The 19,769-nt window shown below is 45.5% G+C and overlaps 1 protein-coding gene across 1 annotated transcript; it reads left to right on the top strand.

Annotated features, from left to right (window-relative positions):
- The first annotated feature begins 414 nt into the window (after positions 1-414).
- Positions 415-18,808, top strand: UBE2QL1 (ubiquitin conjugating enzyme E2 Q family like 1). Its single transcript, XM_063326210.1, has 2 exons — positions 415-1,634; positions 17,466-18,808. The coding sequence occupies exons 1-2, from the start codon at positions 795-797 to the stop codon at positions 17,595-17,597; spliced, it is 972 nt and encodes a 323-aa protein (XP_063182280.1). The 5' UTR covers positions 415-794; the 3' UTR covers positions 17,598-18,808.
- The last annotated feature ends 961 nt before the right edge of the window (positions 18,809-19,769 follow it).

The raw sequence follows: 19,769 nt of genomic DNA, 5'->3' as shown, positions 1-19,769 counted from the left end.
CTGCCACGGGCGGCCCCTCTCTCCCCGCCGCAGCCGAACAAAGGGCCGGAGCGCTTCGCCGCCGCTGCGGGAGAGCGCGGGGGCAGGGGCTGCCGCTGCCGGCCTCTCTCTCTCCCCCCCCCCGCCGCCCCCCCGACACACACCCACCCACCCCCCCCCGCCTCCCCGGGGGGAGGCGCCCGGCGCGGCGTGGGGACCGGCCCGCCGGGGAGCCGCCGGGGATTGGCTCGGCCGCGGCTGCGAGCCCAAGGTGCCTGGGGGGGAAGCCATCTGCAGCGCAGCCGATTTTGCCCGCTCTGCGTGCTGGGGAGAGAAGGACGGGGCAAAGGGGGGGGCTCTCCCTTGCGGGTGTTTTTAGGTCGTGGGGTTGTTTTTTTTTTTCTTCCTTTTTTTTTTTTTTAATTATTTTTTAATTCCCCCCCCCCCCGCCTTTTCAGGGGATCATGGCCACGGCAGCGGGGCCGTGATGTCGGCGGGAGCAGCCCCCGTGCTGCAATGCTGCCCGCAGCAGCCCTAGCGAGGGGAGGCGTTTGAGCGGGCGGCCGGCGGCCGCACATCCTCCCCGCGGCGCCCCCGCCGCCGCCGCCTTTCTCTTCCCGCCGCCCGCACCGGCGGCAGAGGGGCCTCGCCGACGGCCCAGGGCCGTCCGTCCCCCCCCCCCCGCCTCCCCTCCAACCCCCGAACAGCAAATCCGCCGCGCAGGGCTTTAAATTAATAATAATAATATAAAAATAAAAACCAAACCTCCACCAACCCATAAAGGCGAGAGGGAGAGCAGCAGAGCCGCGCACAACATGGCCACTCTGCTGCGGAAAATCGGGCTGATCCGGCTGCACAACCGGGACACGGAGGACCCCAAGCACCACCACCACCACCACCGCAGCAGCAGCAGCCAGCAGGGCTCCTCGCTCAGGGGCAGGGGCAACCAGAAGAACAGCAGCAACAAGCCGCAGCCGCAGGGCCCCCCCGGGGGCGGCGGCGGCGGCTGCAGCAGCAGCAGCAGCGAGAGCAGCCCCGGGGGCCACAAGAACAAGAAGGCGCCGGAGCTCGCCAAGCAGCCCCCGCAGCCGCGCTCGGGAGGCGGCAGGGAGAAGCCGCGGGAGGCGGCCAAGGAGCCCGGCGCCGGTAAGGAGGCGGCGCAGCGGCCCGGTGCCGGTCCCGGTCCCGGCTCCGGCTGCGGGTCGGGTCCGGCGCCGCTGGTGCCGCTGCCGTCGGGGTCGGGTCCGCTGGCGCCCGCCGGCCGGCAGCAACACTGCACGCAGGTGCGGACCCGGCGGCTGATGAAGGAGCTGCAGGACATCGCCCGGCTCAGCGACCGCTTCATCTCGGTGGAGCTGGTGGACGAGAGCCTCTTCGACTGGAACGTGAAGCTGCACCAGGTGGACAAGGACTCGGTGCTGTGGCAGGACATGAAGGAGACCAACACGGAGTACATCCTGCTCAACCTCACCTTCCCCGACAACTTCCCCTTCTCGCCGCCCTTCATGAGGGTGCTCAGCCCCCGCCTGGAGAACGGCTACGTCCTCGACGGCGGAGCCATCTGCATGGAGCTGCTCACCCCCCGCGGATGGTCCAGCGCCTACACCGTGGAGGCCGTCATGAGGCAGTTTGCGGCCAGCCTGGTCAAGGGGCAGGTAGGGGGTCCGTGGTCTCTCGCTCTGCCTGCCTGCGTGCGTGTGGCCGGGGGGGTGGGTGTGTTTGGATGGGAACCCCGAAGGGCAGCGGGTCAGGCCCCGCCTGTGGCCGACCTTGGCCAGGCCGAGGTGACAGGTGTCCCCCGGGGACCTGGCGTCGCTGGTGGGAAGGAGGCAGGGACACACATGTTCTGCTCTGGGGTTTCTTCTTGGGCAGGTGCAACGGAGGTGCGGGGAAGCTTGGAGGGGCAAGGAGCACGTGCATCCATCGTGTCCTCCTGCGTGTCTTTTGTCTCTGTGCACGGCTCTGCTGCGTGTGGCACCCGGACATCGTGCCCATTGCCCCTTAGGGGCACCTCCCGTGCCCCAAAGCCAAAGGGCCTCTTCAGGCTCCAGTGGGGTTTGGGATTCAAGCCCTCTGCCTCCTGCCCTTCACCTTCACTTGTCGGCCATACTTGCTGGTCTCCTGCGTGAAGTGCTGCCGCTGGCGTAGGGTGCGACAGTGGAGCTGCTGCCCCCAGGTCTTTGTCTGGCACCGTCCTGTGTAGCATCCCTCAGCGGGAGAAGAGGTGACCCCGGGTTTGCGGCTTGGCCCACAGGGCAGAGGTGTGTCACGGGGTCACACCTGGAGCTGTGCCTGACCTGCCGCCAAAGTTGGACCGGTTTAAAAATGTCCCCACCTGAAAGGAACACGTAATTTTGGGTACGTACTGCAGTTTTGCAGCAGCTAGGTGGTTCCTGCCAGCTCTCCTCTCTAGAGGAGGTGCCTGGTTCCCCCGGCAGAGGATCTTGTCTGGGCTGTATCAATGTGGTTTTATGCTTTTTTTTTCTTTCTTTCCTGCAGAATATCCTTAGAAGAGAAGTATTTCGTAAGCCATTTTTAATAACTGAGTAAATACTGTTGGTGAAACTCGTAGCCAGTCCTTCGTTATCATAGTGGGCAATATACACATGGCTGTGACAGGGTGATTTTCCTGTTCACTTCGTGAATGCCCTTGAACCCAGGGGACATGCACAGCTCCACGTCTGTCAGTAAATGATGCTGAGTAACTTCTTAAATTCACATCTTGGCAAGGAGGGGGGAAAGAGTAAATAATAACTTATTTTTCATTTGCTTAAAAATGAGGTTAGTCCTGTTTGCCTCTGTGGAACTGCTTGCTTGAGAAGAAGTAAAGGCTCGGTTTCTCTTAAGACTGAAAATTAATTTTGATTGTTTAATGGACTGTTTTGTAAGTGGCTTTTTCTCTGTTTGATTTGGGCCTACTGCTCCATTTTTTAATCAGATAGTGTTTTTCTCTGCACTTGATTTGAAGAGGTCAAGTTTCCCAGGTCACCTTGGGATATAAAAAACATCTACCAGAAAAAAATAGAGCCTTAATTTACATTTAGCCTGGGCTATGTTGAAGTTCTGTAGCTACTCTTCCCACGTCTCGCTGTTTGTTAACCCAGCTCTTTTTATAGAGATCGTAGTTCTCATTATTTTAAATAAGGATTTAGAAGGACAATGCTAAATTATCTAATTTTTTTTAACAATTCAGCATCTTTCTGCAGTATTGAATGTTGAATGTAAAAAGGTGAAATTAAGATTTACTGGGATCATAAAATGACTCAGTGAAGAAAAGCACTAAATTGTTTTATTAGTTAAATATTAAGCTATATAATCTGATAATTTCCTTCCCTAAACCACTTAAGAGATTTCCAGAAAGTAGTGGTGATTTCTGATAACAGAAGGTTGTTTAGGTGTGCATTATTGATAAACACATTTAAACTGCAAGAGTTTCAAGAACATTCTTCCAGAAGTTTACGAAGTTCATTATTAAAAAAAAAAAAAAGAGAATGAGTGTGGGATAAAAAAAAAAAAAGGCAGAAATAAATTGCTGCGAGTAACTTAGTAGTTAAGTAGGTGTAACCTGCCTGTTTCAACCTCTCGGATCGTTCATTCCAAGTGGGGAGGTTAATAGGTAATACTGACAATAAATTTAATGCCTGGGTTGCAGAGGTGCAGCCGGGCGATGGGTTGCCAGCCGGTCATCGTAGCCGGGCGCCGTGTCACGGGAGCCACGTTTCTGTCATCGCTCTCCCCTCCTTATGTAACCTCCACTCCATTGCATAATAGGACTCAAAACGCCACGTCCATCCCCCTTTTGGTTTTTCGTTTTACAGGCAATCTACTTTTGACCATAGTGTTTTTGTGTTTGGTTTTGGTTTTTTTTTTTTTACATATGGAAGTAGAGCCGCCGAAGCATTGGGAGCCGAGGCCGCTGCATTTCCTGGCGGTGTGGGGGTGGTTTTGGCTAACTCCTGCCATGCTGCGGGCAGTCTCCGTGCCTGCAAGGAGCCGTCCTGGACAATTAGCAGTGGCTTGCACCAGGTTAATTGTGTAATTTCCGTAAACAGCCTGCACCTTGTGTGTGTTTAGCACGCTTGCCATCACTCAGGCAGGCTGGAAGGACGAGGTCCGCCCTCCACCGCCTCAGAACGACCCTGCAGGAGCAAATAGCGGCAGCCATGAGGCCGAGTAAGAGATGGGACCTTCCAGAGAAATGTCTCCTGTTTCGCAGCACCATCATTTAGCGTGAGATCCTTGTGAATGCTCCAGCCTGTGACGCACCCGACAGCGCGGCTCGCCGGCGCGGGCGCCGGTGTGAGTAGGCAGGACTGCACTTCCCGCCAGCCTACGTTCCTCCTTTTGGCAATCTGCGTGATAAACCCGAGGTGGCTGATTTCATTCAGCGTTTCTTGTCAGTCCCGTCTTGCTGAGCTAATGGTAACGCTGCCGTTCTGTGCCCGTTCTTCGGAGAGAAACACAGGGCTTCTCAGTCTGCTGTTTTGTCAGAGCTAATAGCCTATGAACATACATCACCTTCTTATTTTTTGACGAAGTGATCAAAAAGCAGACAAAACTAACACTGAAAATATGTTTTCAGGCACTCAAGATTCTTGACAAATTCAGATTTTTATTTTTTTTTAATGAATTTCACAGACCTTTTAGCAGAGTAACAGAAAAATTGAGGGAAGTCATTCTGACATCTCACAGGTGAAACATTTCACTCGAGAGTTATGTCTGTAAGGAGACATAAGTGTGCAACACAGAAATTAAGAGGTAGCACTTTTCTGTTACTTTTCAGCATTTCCCTTGTATGCAGGGAAACCTGGGTCCAGGTTCCCAAACCTGAGCATGTCTCCCAGGGGCTGGATTTTAAAGCAGCATGGCTGTTTCTCCATATTTACCAAGCAGGAACCGTACACCCCAGGTGACCTTGCTTGAGAGATGTCCTGCCTTATGGAATGCATACTCTTGCTTCCTATCACAAATCTAGTATTGTGTTTTTAGATATTTTTTGCCTGGGAAAAAAAATGTGTAAAATGGAAGAGGGACAATTTCTGTTTGAATGAAACAATTCAACAGTCCCAAACTATGCTTTTTCTTTTTTCTTTTTTTTTTTTTCCCAGTTTTCAAGGGGGGGAAAAAAAAAGTTAATTAACAAACAAGTTGGGGTTTGTTTGGTTGGTTGCTTCAGCTATTCAGCTGAGAAAATCAATTATTCACACAGCTCTAGTCAGTATCTTGAGGGGAATTCTCAGTACATCAAAGGCCTAAGACTGTTTATCTGTCTGGGATCCAGAATCTTATTTTAAAAAACTTGGTGTTGTCCTTAACTCAACTGTAGCCTTGGTTTTAAGGGGATGACTTTGTACTTGCTTCCTGCAGAGTCAGCTGCTCACTGGCTCCCATCATCATGGGTGAAAGCTTGGCCCCGCCGAGCCAGTGAAACAGTAGCCGTGAGCCGCCGTGGAGCTGGAGTGTCAGCCAAGGAGGTGGGGTGACGCTAACAAAAATAATTTAAATACCCATTGTTTGTTGTCCTGGAGGCAACTGTTCGACATGCCTGTCTAGGCAGAGCCTCCTGTGTCTGTCTGTCTATCCAAGCTGTGGAAGTGGCCCGTTGAATGTTATGCCTTCTTAGCAGCAACCTTTAAAACAGTTTGTTGGTAATTTAAGAGAGAGATTTAAAAATCACAGAATCACAGAATGGTAGGGGTTGGAAGGGACCTTCAGAGATCATCTAGTCCAACACCCTGCCAAGGCAGGTTCTCCTAGAGCAGGTTGCACAGGAGCAAGTCCAGGCGAGTTTTGAGTATCTCCAGAGAAGGAGACTCCACCACCTCTCTGGGCAGCCTGTTCCAGTGCTCTGCCACCCTCAAAGTAAAGAAGTTTTTCCTCATGTTGAGATGGAATTTCCTGTGTTCCAGTTTGTGCCTGTTGCCCCTTGTCATGTTACTGGGTACCACTGAAAAGAGTCTGGCCCCATCGTTTTGACGCCCACCTTTTAGATATGGATAAGCATTGATGAGATCCCCTCTCAGTCTTCTCTTCTCCAGGCTGAACAGACCCGGGTCTCTCAGCCTTTCCTCATAAGAGAGATGCTCCAGTCCCTTGGTCATCTTCGTAGCCGTCTGCTGGACTCTCCCCAATAGTTTCTTGTTTTTCTTGAACTGGGGAGCCCAGAACTGGACACAGTACTCCAGATGTGGCCTCACCAAGGCAGAGTAGAGGGGGAGGATGACCACTCTTTTATGACCCCAGGAGACCATTGGCCTTCTTGGCCACAAGGGCACATTGCTGCCTCATGGTCAACTTGTCCACCAAAAAATGTGTCTCTTGCTCTCTGCTTCCTGATAACAATGCTATCGTCATGATAATATTAATAACTGGAGGAAGGAAGGGGGAATAGTGCCGGTTGTAGGACAGTGATGAAACAGCGGGAGGTTCGTCATGGCTTTCCTTGAATAATGCACAGGGCTGAGGCCAGCACCCGTGTTTCAGGGAGGAATTGTTGTCTCGCTCATTTGAAAACATGGCAGATGACATGATCCCAAACGAAAAGGAGCGGACTTTGTCCAAAAGTGGAAGAGGATTTTGTGTCCTCTAATAGACAGATTGTTTCTCACTGGAGACTAATGATTTGATGCCAGTTTGGTGGAAGTTTAAGAGAGGACAAAGCTATGTATGCCAGTGTCCAAAGAATGCATCAGGAACTTTTAGTTTTTTTCCTGACAATGACTAGCACAGGTGCACCTGATGCCTTGAGGACTTTGGACTTAAGCTTGGAGTAGTGGTGACCAGTAGCAGCCTTGGCCTCCTTTCTAAGAGTCCCTTGTTCGCTCTGCGGAGGCTGGAAACAGGACTGCCAGCCCAAGGCAGCTCTCATGTAACTGGCGACTCTGCAGATTGTGTCTTGGAACAAGTTCTTCGTTTTGAGGAAAATACTCCCTTACTCTTCCAGTGAATAGAAGGAGCATTAAAATTTTTGTCAGGACATACTAAAATAGGAACGGGGAAACCCTAGTTACAAGAACTCTTGCTGTGGTAGGCTTATGCATAACCGTTTAAGTCAAAACCAAAATGTGATTTGTAATTAAGATTTCATTCTCTATACAAAAATTTCCTGAATTCAAATAAAATTTGTTGGTATATAGTACTTTCATTCCTCACATTGTAATGTTAGAAATACCTCAGTGGAATCCCGTTACTTTGCTTCAAGAGGTATGTGCCTTTTATGACCATTGGACTGCTTTATTTTTCCATTTTAGAAATACAAGTATCCCAGCTGACTTCTACCAGATTGCAACAGGAGAAACAGGCTTATTTTATGAAAAACAGATACAGAAGGTAGCAGTTAATCATAGTCTAAATTACTCCCTCTTCATCCTTTCAAACAAAAGTATGAGTGAGCAGATAGCAGATGGGACTTACGTGGTGTCCAGGAGGTCAGCAGACTCCAGGTCTTTCAAATATGTATAGCAGAAATTAATTGCAAATCTATGGATTTTCATACTCCAGATGCTGGGTTTGAGGGCTGTAGCCATGAATAAATCAGCTAATCTCAAAGGCTGCAGAAATACAGAGAGAAGACAGCGGTCTCCCAATTATTTGGAGCCATTGTATTGTATTAGGGCCTTAAAAAATAAAACCGGCTTGCGTTTTGGTTTTGATGAGTTGCTTAAGCAAATGATGCCAGTTATCATCAAGGGAAGAAATGTTGCTTTAGGCCCATGATTGAAAAACACATCGACTCGTATACAAAGATTGCAGAGGAGACAAAGAACGTATTATGGGGCTTGTTCCCCAGGAAAAGGTATAAATGCTGGGCCAAAGAGGTAACAAAGAATATTGTATAGCTACAGAGGAAAATCAGACATATTGGCCTTCTAAGGTTTCTCTTTTATTGCAATTCAGATTTTCAAGCTGAAGTTTAAGTGGGAGCATATATATTTGCTATGTCGAGATGCTGGGACTGATGAATGGGCTGGAAAAAACATTGTTCCTGTGTACTCTGATATATTGCTGTTCTGACTATCCACTATTATTATGCAAATATATTCTACTGAGAGGAATGAAGACACAGGGATTCCAAGTCATTGAAGTAGGAGGCTGTTTTAATTCTTTTAAAAAGCAGGGGGAACATAATCTCCATTTTACCCCTTCAAAGCATAAAAAGGAAAATTTTAAAATATTTTCAGGTATTGTCCTTCGTGTTAAAATAGTCATCAAATAAGTTAAATCACTAAATTGAAACAAACTGCTTATTTTAAAACATGCTTTTATGGTAGGTAGAATTAATTCTTCCTGGCAACCCTTGGCTGATCTCGTAAAAATTTAAAAGAATTGCTGCTTTGGATCGTAAGAAAATTGGATTTTCTCAAAAGAGCAAGATGCTGAATTGTAAAAGAAGCCCCCATTTACTTCACTGAAAGTATTCAGATAGATAGAGAGAACTGTGTAGCATTTGGGTCTTTTGTCAGATACTTTGTTGAAGAATTGTATTTTTTCAAATGCAGAAAGCCTAGTCCCAAGGGGTGTCGTGCCCTCCTGGAGGAGTAACCTAAATAACCCACTTTCTATTGTGAGGAAGATTTACTCTTCCTTACACAGGCTAGCCTTGAAAATATGCAGATTTCCTAGCATCTACACAATGCCCAGGGATTTCCATGCATGACCGGAGACTTCCAGATTGAAGGTTTGTAACTCCGCAGTAATTCTTGTCCTTGTATCGTGGGAGCTTTATTGCCAGGCGTCATCCGAGGCGTGTCCCCCAAGTGGGGGTCTGCTCTCACAAAGTGGGATGTTGGCTAAGTAATGTAATATTGGCTGCGTTTCTTTTTTCCATCTAAGTTCCCTTGGGCTGGTGAGAGTCAGTGAAGATCTCTTCTCTTCCTTGACGTATTCAGTCCTTCACATGCAGTTTCCAGTTTGCCAATTATCTTCTCCTGTAACTGTCAAAGAAAGGTAACGCTGACATTAGGCGTGAAGGGAGATGGGAGGTTGGAAGGATTGCCAGGTGCAATTACTCCGCGGCTAAACAGGGAGAACTTCGGGGGCTGCGGTGATTATGCTGACTGAATGGCTCAAAATATGTGTTAAATTTAATGTGCGCAGTTGTCTCGCTAGTAAGTGGAATACTGGGGTTTCTGTTGAATATCGTGGTATTTTTGGAAAGTGTGTGGCTTGGGGCTGGTCTGAGTCATACTCCACAGAGTCATTTCTGGAGGGTGCTGAGCGCTCGGTGGTGTTGGTCTTTAACTCCGGCTGGAAACAGCGGTAATTGAGTCGATCCTGGAAGTTGCAGGACAAGCTGCATGGGAAGGGCATGGTGCCGTTACCAGTGAAACCAGCACTGCGCTGGGAATGGGAAGAGCATAAGCCAGGGAGAAGCATAGGTGTGCTTTGATGAAAATGAACTTGCAGTCCCCCTTGGTCTGCAGGAAACAGGTAAGCGTCCACCACACTTAAGACATTCAGGTGGTTCCCCTTCTGAAGCAGGATCAGGGTACCAGTCTGATTTGCCCCGTTCCAGTTAAAAGTCAAACTGGGGAGTGGTACATCAAGCTTTCCTGTCCTCAGCCACCGGTGGCAGATAGGTGCTGCCTTGTGCACGTGCAGAGTCTGTCCTTGGAAAACGTCTTTTTATCTGCTTCATGATTCTGTGCCCGTTGTTAAAATCGATGATCCTCATTGATTTAATCCTCTTCTGCACAGGCTCTCCAAAAGCCCTGGAACTTCTGCAGTGACTCCTTGATAGAGTTACAAGTCAGACACAATCCCAAATCTGCATTCAAAGATGAGTGAAAATAAACCTGAGGAAGGAAGAGTAAGCCTGCATTATGAAATGGCCTGGAGCTCACATGCTTCTCATAGCCGGCCTGTATGAGCTGTGGAATGGCTAGATATTTCTCCTGTTTCTAGGTTTGTGTTACAAATGGTAACAAACCCCCAGCTGCAGTATGAAGTGTAGCGCTTATTTCCATAATACGTGTCCATAACAAAACCTAAAGCATCACAAAGCAGAGGAAATTGATGTTACTAATTTTTCAATTTTTCTATGAATTTCTATAAATATCAATTTTTCTATAAAGGTGACAAGATTATTAAAATATACCTAGTATTGAAGTGTTCTATAATTATTGGGTGGGGGGAAGGACAGGACATTTCACAATTAAAGCACTTACTTAGGCTGAGGAAAGGTGATCTGAGTTTAGCTTCCAGGTCTTGCCACTGACTTCAGGTGCAGTCGTGGGCAAGTCGTACCACTTCACTGTGTTCCTCTTTCCCACCTGTGAAGTACAAATAATCTTCTTTCCAAAGGCCATTTGAGGATATGTACTTAAAGCTGTCAGAAGTGGGGGCTCTGTGAGTAGATGTCCATGTGCATCAGTATGAAGCTTATCGTAGCGAAGAGATTGACACATTTGTATAAATAGCAGGGGGAAAGTGCATCGGCTTGTGACTCTAATCTTAACCGAATTGGGTCTTAACTCAATTAAACATTCCCAGAGATAGTCTGCTTTTTACTCCTGGTGTTTCATTTTAGCAGCTTTGGGAAACGAGGAAATAGACATTGTTGTCTGGGCTGTAGCTCCTTTTTCTTTGCAACCTGTCCTAAAGGATGGTTTGCTTTGCCTTGGTTGGGTTTACACCTGTGGCTGTCTTTAACTTGGGTAACTTCAGGTTCCTGATGTGGAGGACGGGTGGGCTGATGCAAAGAAGGGCTGTCATGCTCCCAGCCTTTTCACCTGGACGTGCCCTCAGTAACTCTCCTGGTACCCTGATTCCACAGGGAGGTTGTCCAGGGAGCTCTGCAGAAGACTGACAGAGAAGACGACCCTTTGTCATTTGGACTAGCAGGTGCCCATTTGATGGCAGGGGGCAGGGGCCATCTCTGATGGAAGCCCACCGTGTTGTAAGATGGCACCTTCGGCCCTGGAGGAGGTATGAGAGGCACCTTCAAAGAATGTGGTCTTGTCAAAATTTTTTTGTTCTTTTGCCAACACGGAGTTTGTCCCACCTATGAAATGTAAGAGGGGAGTTTCTTTCTGTAGGGAAAGGCGAGGAAAAGCAGCGCAGTGCTCTGTAGCTGTCAAACAGGGATCGGGGCTGTAAGTGTTTGTATCGATTAAGAGCTACTTGCACCAGGCTGCACACAGACGAGTAAGCGTTAATAATTACTCATCTGGAACTCGGATTTCTTTTTCCTGGACAAAGAACAGTCGCGCTCCCAGAAGGAGCAATTTATAGGATGCTTTAAAGCTGGAGCTTGCTGAGTTTTCATTTCTTTGTGTGGATTATTCTTAAAAAGGAGACAAAAAAGGCATGGAAATACTGCTTTGGAAATTACACATTTTGCAGGAAAACATGCCATTTGTAATTTACTTATGCTGCAACATTAACAGTATTTGTCTGCGTCATTTTCTATACTACTTTGTTTTAGCTACAGCTAATAATTATATATAGTGCAATATAAATTGTGTGCAGTTTTTGAGACATGATTAACTTTGCCTCATCAGTGCATGAAGGAAAAAAATTATAAACCATGTAATTGGGAGAAGAGGCTGTGTATCTAACTCCGGCGATGTTGTTGTGACACATTGCAGTCATTGCACTGAGGGCATGACAGTAGCTCCCTTTAGCGTTGCTCTACTTTTGAATGCTTCTCTAAAGCCAGTGGAAATATTTTTCTCTGAAAACTTGTTTAAATATTCTAGAATAGGACCGTTTCAGGCTTAAGCACTGTGTTCCTCTGCTACTTATCAGAAAAGATTTGAGTATGTTTGCATAGTATGTGGCTTTGAACAATTGAGGCCCAAAGTCATTAGTCACTGGCACATTAGCAGAACATGTTACATACTGGAGACTCATAGCGTGCTCCAGCTCTTAGAAAATCCACAGGTTTTGCATCATCCGTGGAGCAGCCTGGGACAACAGACTTGGCAAATGGGACATCCTTGTGCGTCTCCTTCCTGTCCTTGCAAGGATCACCACACAAGTGTGTGGCATGGTGACTACCTGCAGTCTTTTGTGTACCACTCTAAACCTTGGCTTGTTTTCCGTCTCTTGACATTTACCGAGAAGTGGGTCACAAGAGCCTGCTATAGAGATCTCTTAAGAAATGAAGGGAGAAAATGAAGCTGTACCCATGCCCCCTTATGCTGGTTTAAATGATGGGCCACCTTTAGCCCCATGTGCAGAAGGCAGGTATGATTTGCCCTTGGAAGACCAACCTCAAGTTATTCCTGCATATCCAGGAACGCAGGGCTGAGGAGTTTGCGTTAAGACCAGTGCTAACAACGCGAAGGCTTGCCTGCTTCTCAGGCTATTAGCTGTGCACTGTTTGCAATGAATATAACTTTTTGTTAACCGCTCCAGAAAAAAAAAGTCTGGATGTGCCTGAAGGGTTTGCTGTGGCATCTCAGAGACCTGTAGGAGAGGGGCTTACGCTGTTTCTAGAATAACCTCAGTCCCTGTAAAGCCAGTGACTGCGTACAATAAATCTCTGAAAAAAATTGGGACCTGGTAACACAGGGACTTGTATCAGGAGAGGACTGAGCACAACCTTGAAGGATTTGGGACCTGGCTATGCAGTGCCCCAGCTGACCTATGTTGTCAGTTCAGCTCCAGGTATCTAAGTTGGACTTAGAGACCTCCATAGGTCCCTTCCAGCCAGCACTTCAGTGATTGTATGAGCCTGTGAAAGGCTGGCCACCGTTGCGTAGTCCTGTCCTTCCAGGTAGTGCCAAAAGTGATATGACATGGAAGCACACCTGATGCTGTGTGCTAGGCCAAAACTGTTGGGTTTTAGTCTGGGAGCTACTGTAGTTGATTTGAAGAGAGAGAGAAATCCCTTCATCACTGCAGAGAAATTCCCTTGAGGCCATCCTGATTCTGGAAATACCAGAAGAAATGTCAGGACTGTTTTTCATGACACACAGGCCAGACGTGGGCAGATAACATGGTTGTAGTGGGATTACGGGGCTAAAGAGCTTCAGGCTTCATGTTTGGTATTGCTGCACAGAACTTAAGTCTGTCTTTGGAGCACTTCGAGACATGGTGTTGTTGGGGAAGAAGAGATATGTCACATTGCTGATAACGTTACTGAAGGACTTTAAAGAGCTATTAGATGTTGAGGTGAATATTTTTGAGGATGCGCTTCAGTGTCACAATAGTGTTCTCGAGGGAAGGGACGTGCTGATGCATTGATGATTGTGGAAGAACGTGGAGAACTATGGCACCACTGAGAAGTAGAAAAGCTCCCAGAGCTGCCCACAGTGGTCTGTAAACGTGGGTGCCAAATCACATGTGAGGTTAACCTTAGGTCTTTTGCTGAACATGTTGGGAGGGAGTGGTCCCTTGGTACGGCCAGGGTCCTGAGAAGGCTACCCGCAGCAGGCTGTGCTCCCGGAGGTCTTTCTCCTAGCAGTTACCAGGGTTATAGACTGGATCCTTATCAGCTGGTTGTTCAAACTCATTAGTCTGGGCAAAGAGTAGATGAGTGGCATGCAATTGCTCACCATGCCACGCAAACAAGCGCGGTAGGGGCACAAGTGAGTGCAGCACATGTGCCCCTGCATTTCAGCATGGCTGGGTAAACCAGTTGGATGCTGTGGCATTACTTTCACCTTTCATATGTTTCTAGCTTGTTAAAATTATATCTTGATAAGTACATGAAGTCGCAGCAGATGGCAAAATCTGAAATGTTCTCTCCAGCTCCTTATTTTAATTAGGTTTTCAGTTATCCCGTTATGAAAAGCGCTCTGGGAGCGTCTGAAAGGATTGCAACTATTTCAGTAAGCTCCTGGTGCGACTCCTCAGAGCTAAAGTCGACATTAATATTGTTAGGAAAGGCTTTATTGGGTTTCATCTGTGATTTTTAGTCTTTCGTGTAATGTTTTGATCTTGTTCAGGTATCAGTTTGATATCTTTTCTTGATTTGGTGCTGGACACATCGAAACATTGGCTGTACAAATGATCTATATTCCTTACCACGACAGCAGTGACGTGCGTGGTTTATAAATTAGTCAAAATGCAATTGTGTGCGATTGAGCTATGGCCAGCGCAGTATTTGTGTGCTGTATTTATCATATTTATCGCATTTACAGAATGCAGCAGCGCATAGTCTCCTGACCAGAGTTAAAATGACTGCATGTTTAAGTAGCAATCTGAAAATAAACCGTAGTCGGAGCTGGTAACAGTGACTGTTCAAATGTTTCTTTGATACTTTCTTTTATAACGCCATTTTTAGTTAAACTTGGGAAGAGGTTTTTTTGTGAGAACGGCAAAAAGCTAAAAATCATTAAGACAGTAGATACCGCCCAGTATAGACTCAAAAGCATCTGAACTGTGTTGACTGAAATTCCACCCTGGTTTCTTTTTACCTCAGCTTCACTTGAGGCACCAAAAAGGGAAACTTTCAGTCCACGAGGTTAAATTTTATCCAAATTATAAACACCTGGCAGGATATTGGTTAATAAGAGACAGTGCTAACCATGCCACCCATAGTTTCTGTATAAACACAGAAATAGGTGGACGACAGTCGGGTGGAATTGGCTGGTCTTCAATGATGCAGTTTACATACAACCTGCATATGGCACCAGAATGCGTTTTAGAAGTGGATTTAATGATCCATTATCTTAATAACAAAGAAGTATGAGAGTGGAACACATACTTGGGGAATGATGCTCATTTCAGTTGCCGTGGCTCCAGTAACATTTTAGATGATTTGATGATATTCACTGCGTTATTGCAACACCAAAGGATTCTTACTTTCCTTGTTTGAAAGCAGTACGTAGCTGGCAGTGAATATGAGCGATAGCTGATCTCAATGCAAAGATCCTATTTCTAGGTACAGGTTAATATTAATAGTTTGATGAAGATGGAGAAGACATGGATCATACTGTGCGAGGCGCTATGCACACAATTCAGAAAGGTATCAAAGCCTTAAATGACAAAAAATCAGATGTATAAGGCAAGAGATGGCAAATTGACCTAATCCAGAAATTAAGTAGTAGAGTAGGTTTATATTTACTTTCAAAAGTATTTAATTGGTGAGATTTTGAGGACAGCATTTCCTGTGCTAATCTCACCTTCTGTTGCACTTTTCTTTATCTTTTCCTATGTTTCTCTAAGCATGCTTCCAACAAAAGCTCCGTTTAGGAAGAAAATACAAAACATGTTTTGTAACAACAAAAATACTCCTGCAGGATATGTAAGATAATTAGTCGATGAGAATATGTTATGTTCCAGCGCCCAACTGGCATAGCAATTCTTGAGAGAAGAGCAATATTAGAACTGGCAATCATGAGATTTTAAAAATATGTTACCTGGTTTTATTTAATTACTCCCTTTGTCAAAACAAAACCGGAACATTTTCTAAGAAAATTTATTAGCAAGGTTAAATTAAGTAGCATTGAGATCATCCTTCTTTGGGAAATATTAATTGCCAGATTAGGATGGGGATGGGGAAGGTGTCTTGCTGTTTAGTCTGTCAAAAGGTATTTAAAGAGGAAATACGTTGCTAGTCTGTAAATGGCAACTAGGGAGAAAGGCGAGGAAAAGCATCGAAAGATAAAATATCTATTTTTGTGAAAACCTAATGGGTATAAATTGGCTGTGAATAAATGGAGGTGGGAATTAGAGGCTGTTCTAATCTTTAGTTAAGGTAGGCTCTGAAAGAGAAGTCACACTGCACAGAAAAATGCCTTATTAAAACAGGAGTAGGAAACAGCTTTTTTTTATCTCATGTGTCCATAGTTTTGTTATCATAAGAGCGGCGCTGAACGCAAAAGCGTATCTGTGCAATATTGTGACAGCTTTCTAGAATTAAATTATTTGTCCACACTACAGAGTAATCTTACTCATTTTAATATGTAAAAATAACTTTGATACTCCGAGGACAGAGTTTGTTTTCTTTTTTCCCTTTTCCTATTTTTCCCTCCATATACCTAATTATTTTCTCAGCATTATTTGTTGCAAATGTTTACGAATGACAATTTTTGGTTAAAATTCCAAGTTGACAGTGAAGTACAGGAGGCAAAAGATGAAACCTGATGCGTCATTTTGAGCAAAGGAATGGAAAAAATGAGAACATACCAACTTGATTCTTAATAATTGTAACACTGTAATATGGTATCTGCTCGTCAAATACCAGTTATTCTAAAAAAGGCTTTCAGTGCGGTCTATCAAACAGTTATAAAAATTATTAAACTTCTGTTTTGTGACAAATCCAATAGGCCTAAATACTTTAAAGGGTATTATTGCTGTAGAGCGGAATAAATCTGCAGCTGCATTTCTTTCTTGTGTCTCTGTTAGTTGGTAATTGACGTGGACCTATGTGCAAAATAAGGTAAGCTATTAATAACTCAGTAAATGCCTTATGTTGCCAAACAAGGATTTGAAATTATATACTGCTGTGCATTTAGAGGTAATATCTAATTGCAAAGTAATAAAGATGCAGTACATTTAAACATGTATATTGTCATTTAACATCAAACTTGTCATGAAGGGGTAATAAACAAATTAGAATTATTTTTAGGTAGGCTGGAAGAAGTTGGTTTTAACATGCTCCTGCCTTTGAGAAATGCCAGGGCTATTTGTTTCTCACGGGTCAGATGAGAAGAAGAAGAACGGAGTGTGTTTCGTGGGATGGATGTAATTTTTAGTGACGTTCTGGGTTGGCAGCAGGGTGTGGGGGGTGAGATACGGGTAGCTCTGAGACGTATCACACAGAAACACTCCGCTTTTATGATGGTTCTTCAGGGTCGCCAACTCTGTGATATTCACACCTTGGACTGTATTATAAGCATGGCATCAAAATTGGTTTGAAACCATCTCCCCAGCCCCGAGCTGGTCCCTTGGCACCGGTACCAGCAGCCTGCCTCCTCCTCCACCCACAGCTGCTGGCACCGGGGGACCCATGGGGGGCTGTAGGGAGCTGGGGAGACCCTTCCTCTCCTACGGCTGAAAGGGGGATGCCCACAACCCCCCACCGTCCCTGGGAGCTGGTGGAAAGTGGCACCCTGCCATGCCAAGGCACTGTTTCTGCGGCATCCTCGCCATCCCTGCCGGGCCAGGGCTGCACCCCCAACTCCACAGGGCGGGCATGAGGGTCTGCCCGACAAATGCTTTACGGTGGAGGTCCCTCCGTTAGTTTGCAGGCGTCCCCGTGCAGCAGAGAGGGAGGCGAGCCCTGCGGCACGGCAGCAGCAGCGGCAGCCACTGGTTGCTGCATGCAGGGCAGCGTGCCAGCGCAGGGGCTCGCTGGGAAGAAATAGCCTGGCAGATGTCTTTTTTTTTTTTTTTTTTTTTTTCTCCCCCTTTGCTGCATATCATTTTTAATCATCGCTAATAATGTATTTGTCTGCCCAAATTTGGGAGCTCCGCTTTCTGGTAGCCGTAAGTGAATGCCTCTTGGCTTGATGTGTTGAAAAGTTAAGCTGTGGTTTCCAGCTGCGTGTTCATGTGTTTAATGAAGGTTTTCTTTTTTTTGTTTGGTGCAGGGCCGTATCTGCAGAAAAGCTGGCAAATCAAAAAAGTCATTCAGTCGAAAGGAGGCTGAAGCAACATTTAAGAGTTTGGTGAAGACCCATGAAAAATATGGGTGGGTGACCCCGCCTGTCTCTGATGGCTGATGTTTGCAACCTGCACTTGACAAAAATGCCGAACAAAAGTACTGTGACATCTCCTCAGTGCTGTACACCACCCATCCTTTTCTACTTCAGCTTCAGTTACACACCATGAATGTCAAGGAGACATCTAAGTTATTTATGAACAGATGTGTTTACAGAGGGAGAGGAAAAAAAAAATGCTGTGTAGGATTATATTTCAAGACTGGAGAATGGTCATCATTGAAGTCACTTGAGCGGATGCTGAGATTGCGTCATTTGCCCCCATACAGCCCACATTGTCTTCAGCTTCTTTCCATGACAGCAGCACCAAACAGCAGTACTGGAAAGTCTATCCATTGCTGCTCAGTTCATTTAAATGTAAATGAAACAGTTAATATTTAATAGGGAAGCAGTGCATTGCAGGTACATGTTTGCTGTGCTGTTTATCTTTGTCTCCTAGCAGGTCAACATAACTTGAAGATTTGTCTTTATGTGGAACTGTGGTCTGCTGTGACTAAATTTAGACCTCATTTGTGCTCTATATATGACCTTTAATTCATGAATGAAACCAGAATTAAAACGCTGAAAGGTCCTAGTGTTGAAAAATTATTAAGTGGAATCACCCAACCGGTTACAATGTGCTATCTATGCTGATATTGTGATGTGCTGTTCAGAAATAAACCAGTGCAGTTAGCTGAAGGTTAGGTGGTTTTTTTACACACATCCACGCCTGGGCTTGGAGTGGTCGGTGGTAGCAGAACCATTATTACCCTGCCGGTACCTTCTGCAGGAGCATGTGGCCTGTCGGTTCTTCAAAATGGCGAAACAAACGAATGGATATGGACAAAGCAACCTTAAAAAAAAAAAATAAAATACCTGCTTAATTTTAAAATGATATGCCAGTAACAGAGTGAAAATTTTCAAGGCAAATGGAACATGGTTTGTAAGATGATGTGCATGACTGGAATTTTCTTTTTTATTTTCACTCAATAGACATTGTATGTACTTAGAGCCCAGTATCTGAGAAAACCCACTGGTGTATATAAATGTCCTATTATTTAATCATTAAGATTTAAGTTTTCTGGTAAACAAATTGAAAAAAAAAAAACTTTCTAAGGGACTCCATAAAAGCTGAAGGTAATGTTTAGAATGGTATAAGAAAAGCATTAAAAAAATGTGGATTCCGAATGGAAAATGGTATTGAACACATGCTGAATAAAATCACCAGTATCGTTTCTGTTGCCTCAGGAATTCAATCATTTTGGCCAACTTTTGTATTCAAAGTAATAGGTTTTCTACTGTGAAATTCCAGGCACCTTATAGATATAGCTGTTGTGGCAATGTTTTAATTGAAAGCAGGACAGTATCACAGAATCACAGAATGGTAGGGTTGGAAGGAACCTCTGGAGATCATCTAGTCCAACGCCCCTGCCAAGGCAGGTTCACCCAGAGCAGGTTGCACAGGAATGCGTCCAGGCGGGTTTTGAATGTCTCCAGAGACGGAGACTCTGGAACTTGGAGGGGGTATGTTTTTGAAAACGCTTTCCATTTCATGGCTACCACAAGAGCAAATCGAAATGGTTGACCAGTTTCTCTTTGTATTACAGCAACAGTGTACAGAGAATTTGGAGTTTTGGAGTTTGATTTAAAACTACACACAGTGGAGAAGAACAAAAGAGTAAGGAAGGAAAAAGGATTTTGAATGCAAGCAGAGAAGCAGCACAGCAGATACTTGTGCAAAAACGCTGCTCAGTTTATCTGTAGATGCTTTGTCAGTGTAGCTGTTTGTCAGCTAGATAGGGGAAAAAAGTAACCAAAGCCTTCACCAAAATGGTTAGGCAGGTCAGAGCCACTCAGTTTTGCAGACGTGGCTGGTTTCTTACACTTCTCATCTCCACCAGCTGCCTCTCCTCTTTTCTCCTCTGACCATTTGTGGTACCCACCTGGTGTGCCTTATCTCAGTTATAAATGAAAATGCTTCACGCTACAAATCTGCACGGATCTTGCTGTGATTTATCTCACCCTGCTTTATATTTGGAGGTGGTGCCATAATCAATGTGTGTATATGCTTTTCCCCTCAAACTGCGTATCAATTCTGTGCCTCTTTTGAGTAAGGAATAACATTTCGGGTAACTTATTTACTCAGTTTTATAAACATTTTCTTGCTATCCTTTATGAAAAAGAGGAAACTAGTAT

The sequence above is a fragment of the Chroicocephalus ridibundus genome, chromosome 2 (genome assembly GCF_963924245.1).
Source record: "Chroicocephalus ridibundus chromosome 2, bChrRid1.1, whole genome shotgun sequence".
Classification (NCBI taxonomy): Eukaryota; Metazoa; Chordata; class Aves; order Charadriiformes; family Laridae; genus Chroicocephalus; species Chroicocephalus ridibundus.
Note: the sequence above shows the minus strand (reverse complement) of the source record. Positions and strands in the feature narration are given on the sequence as shown.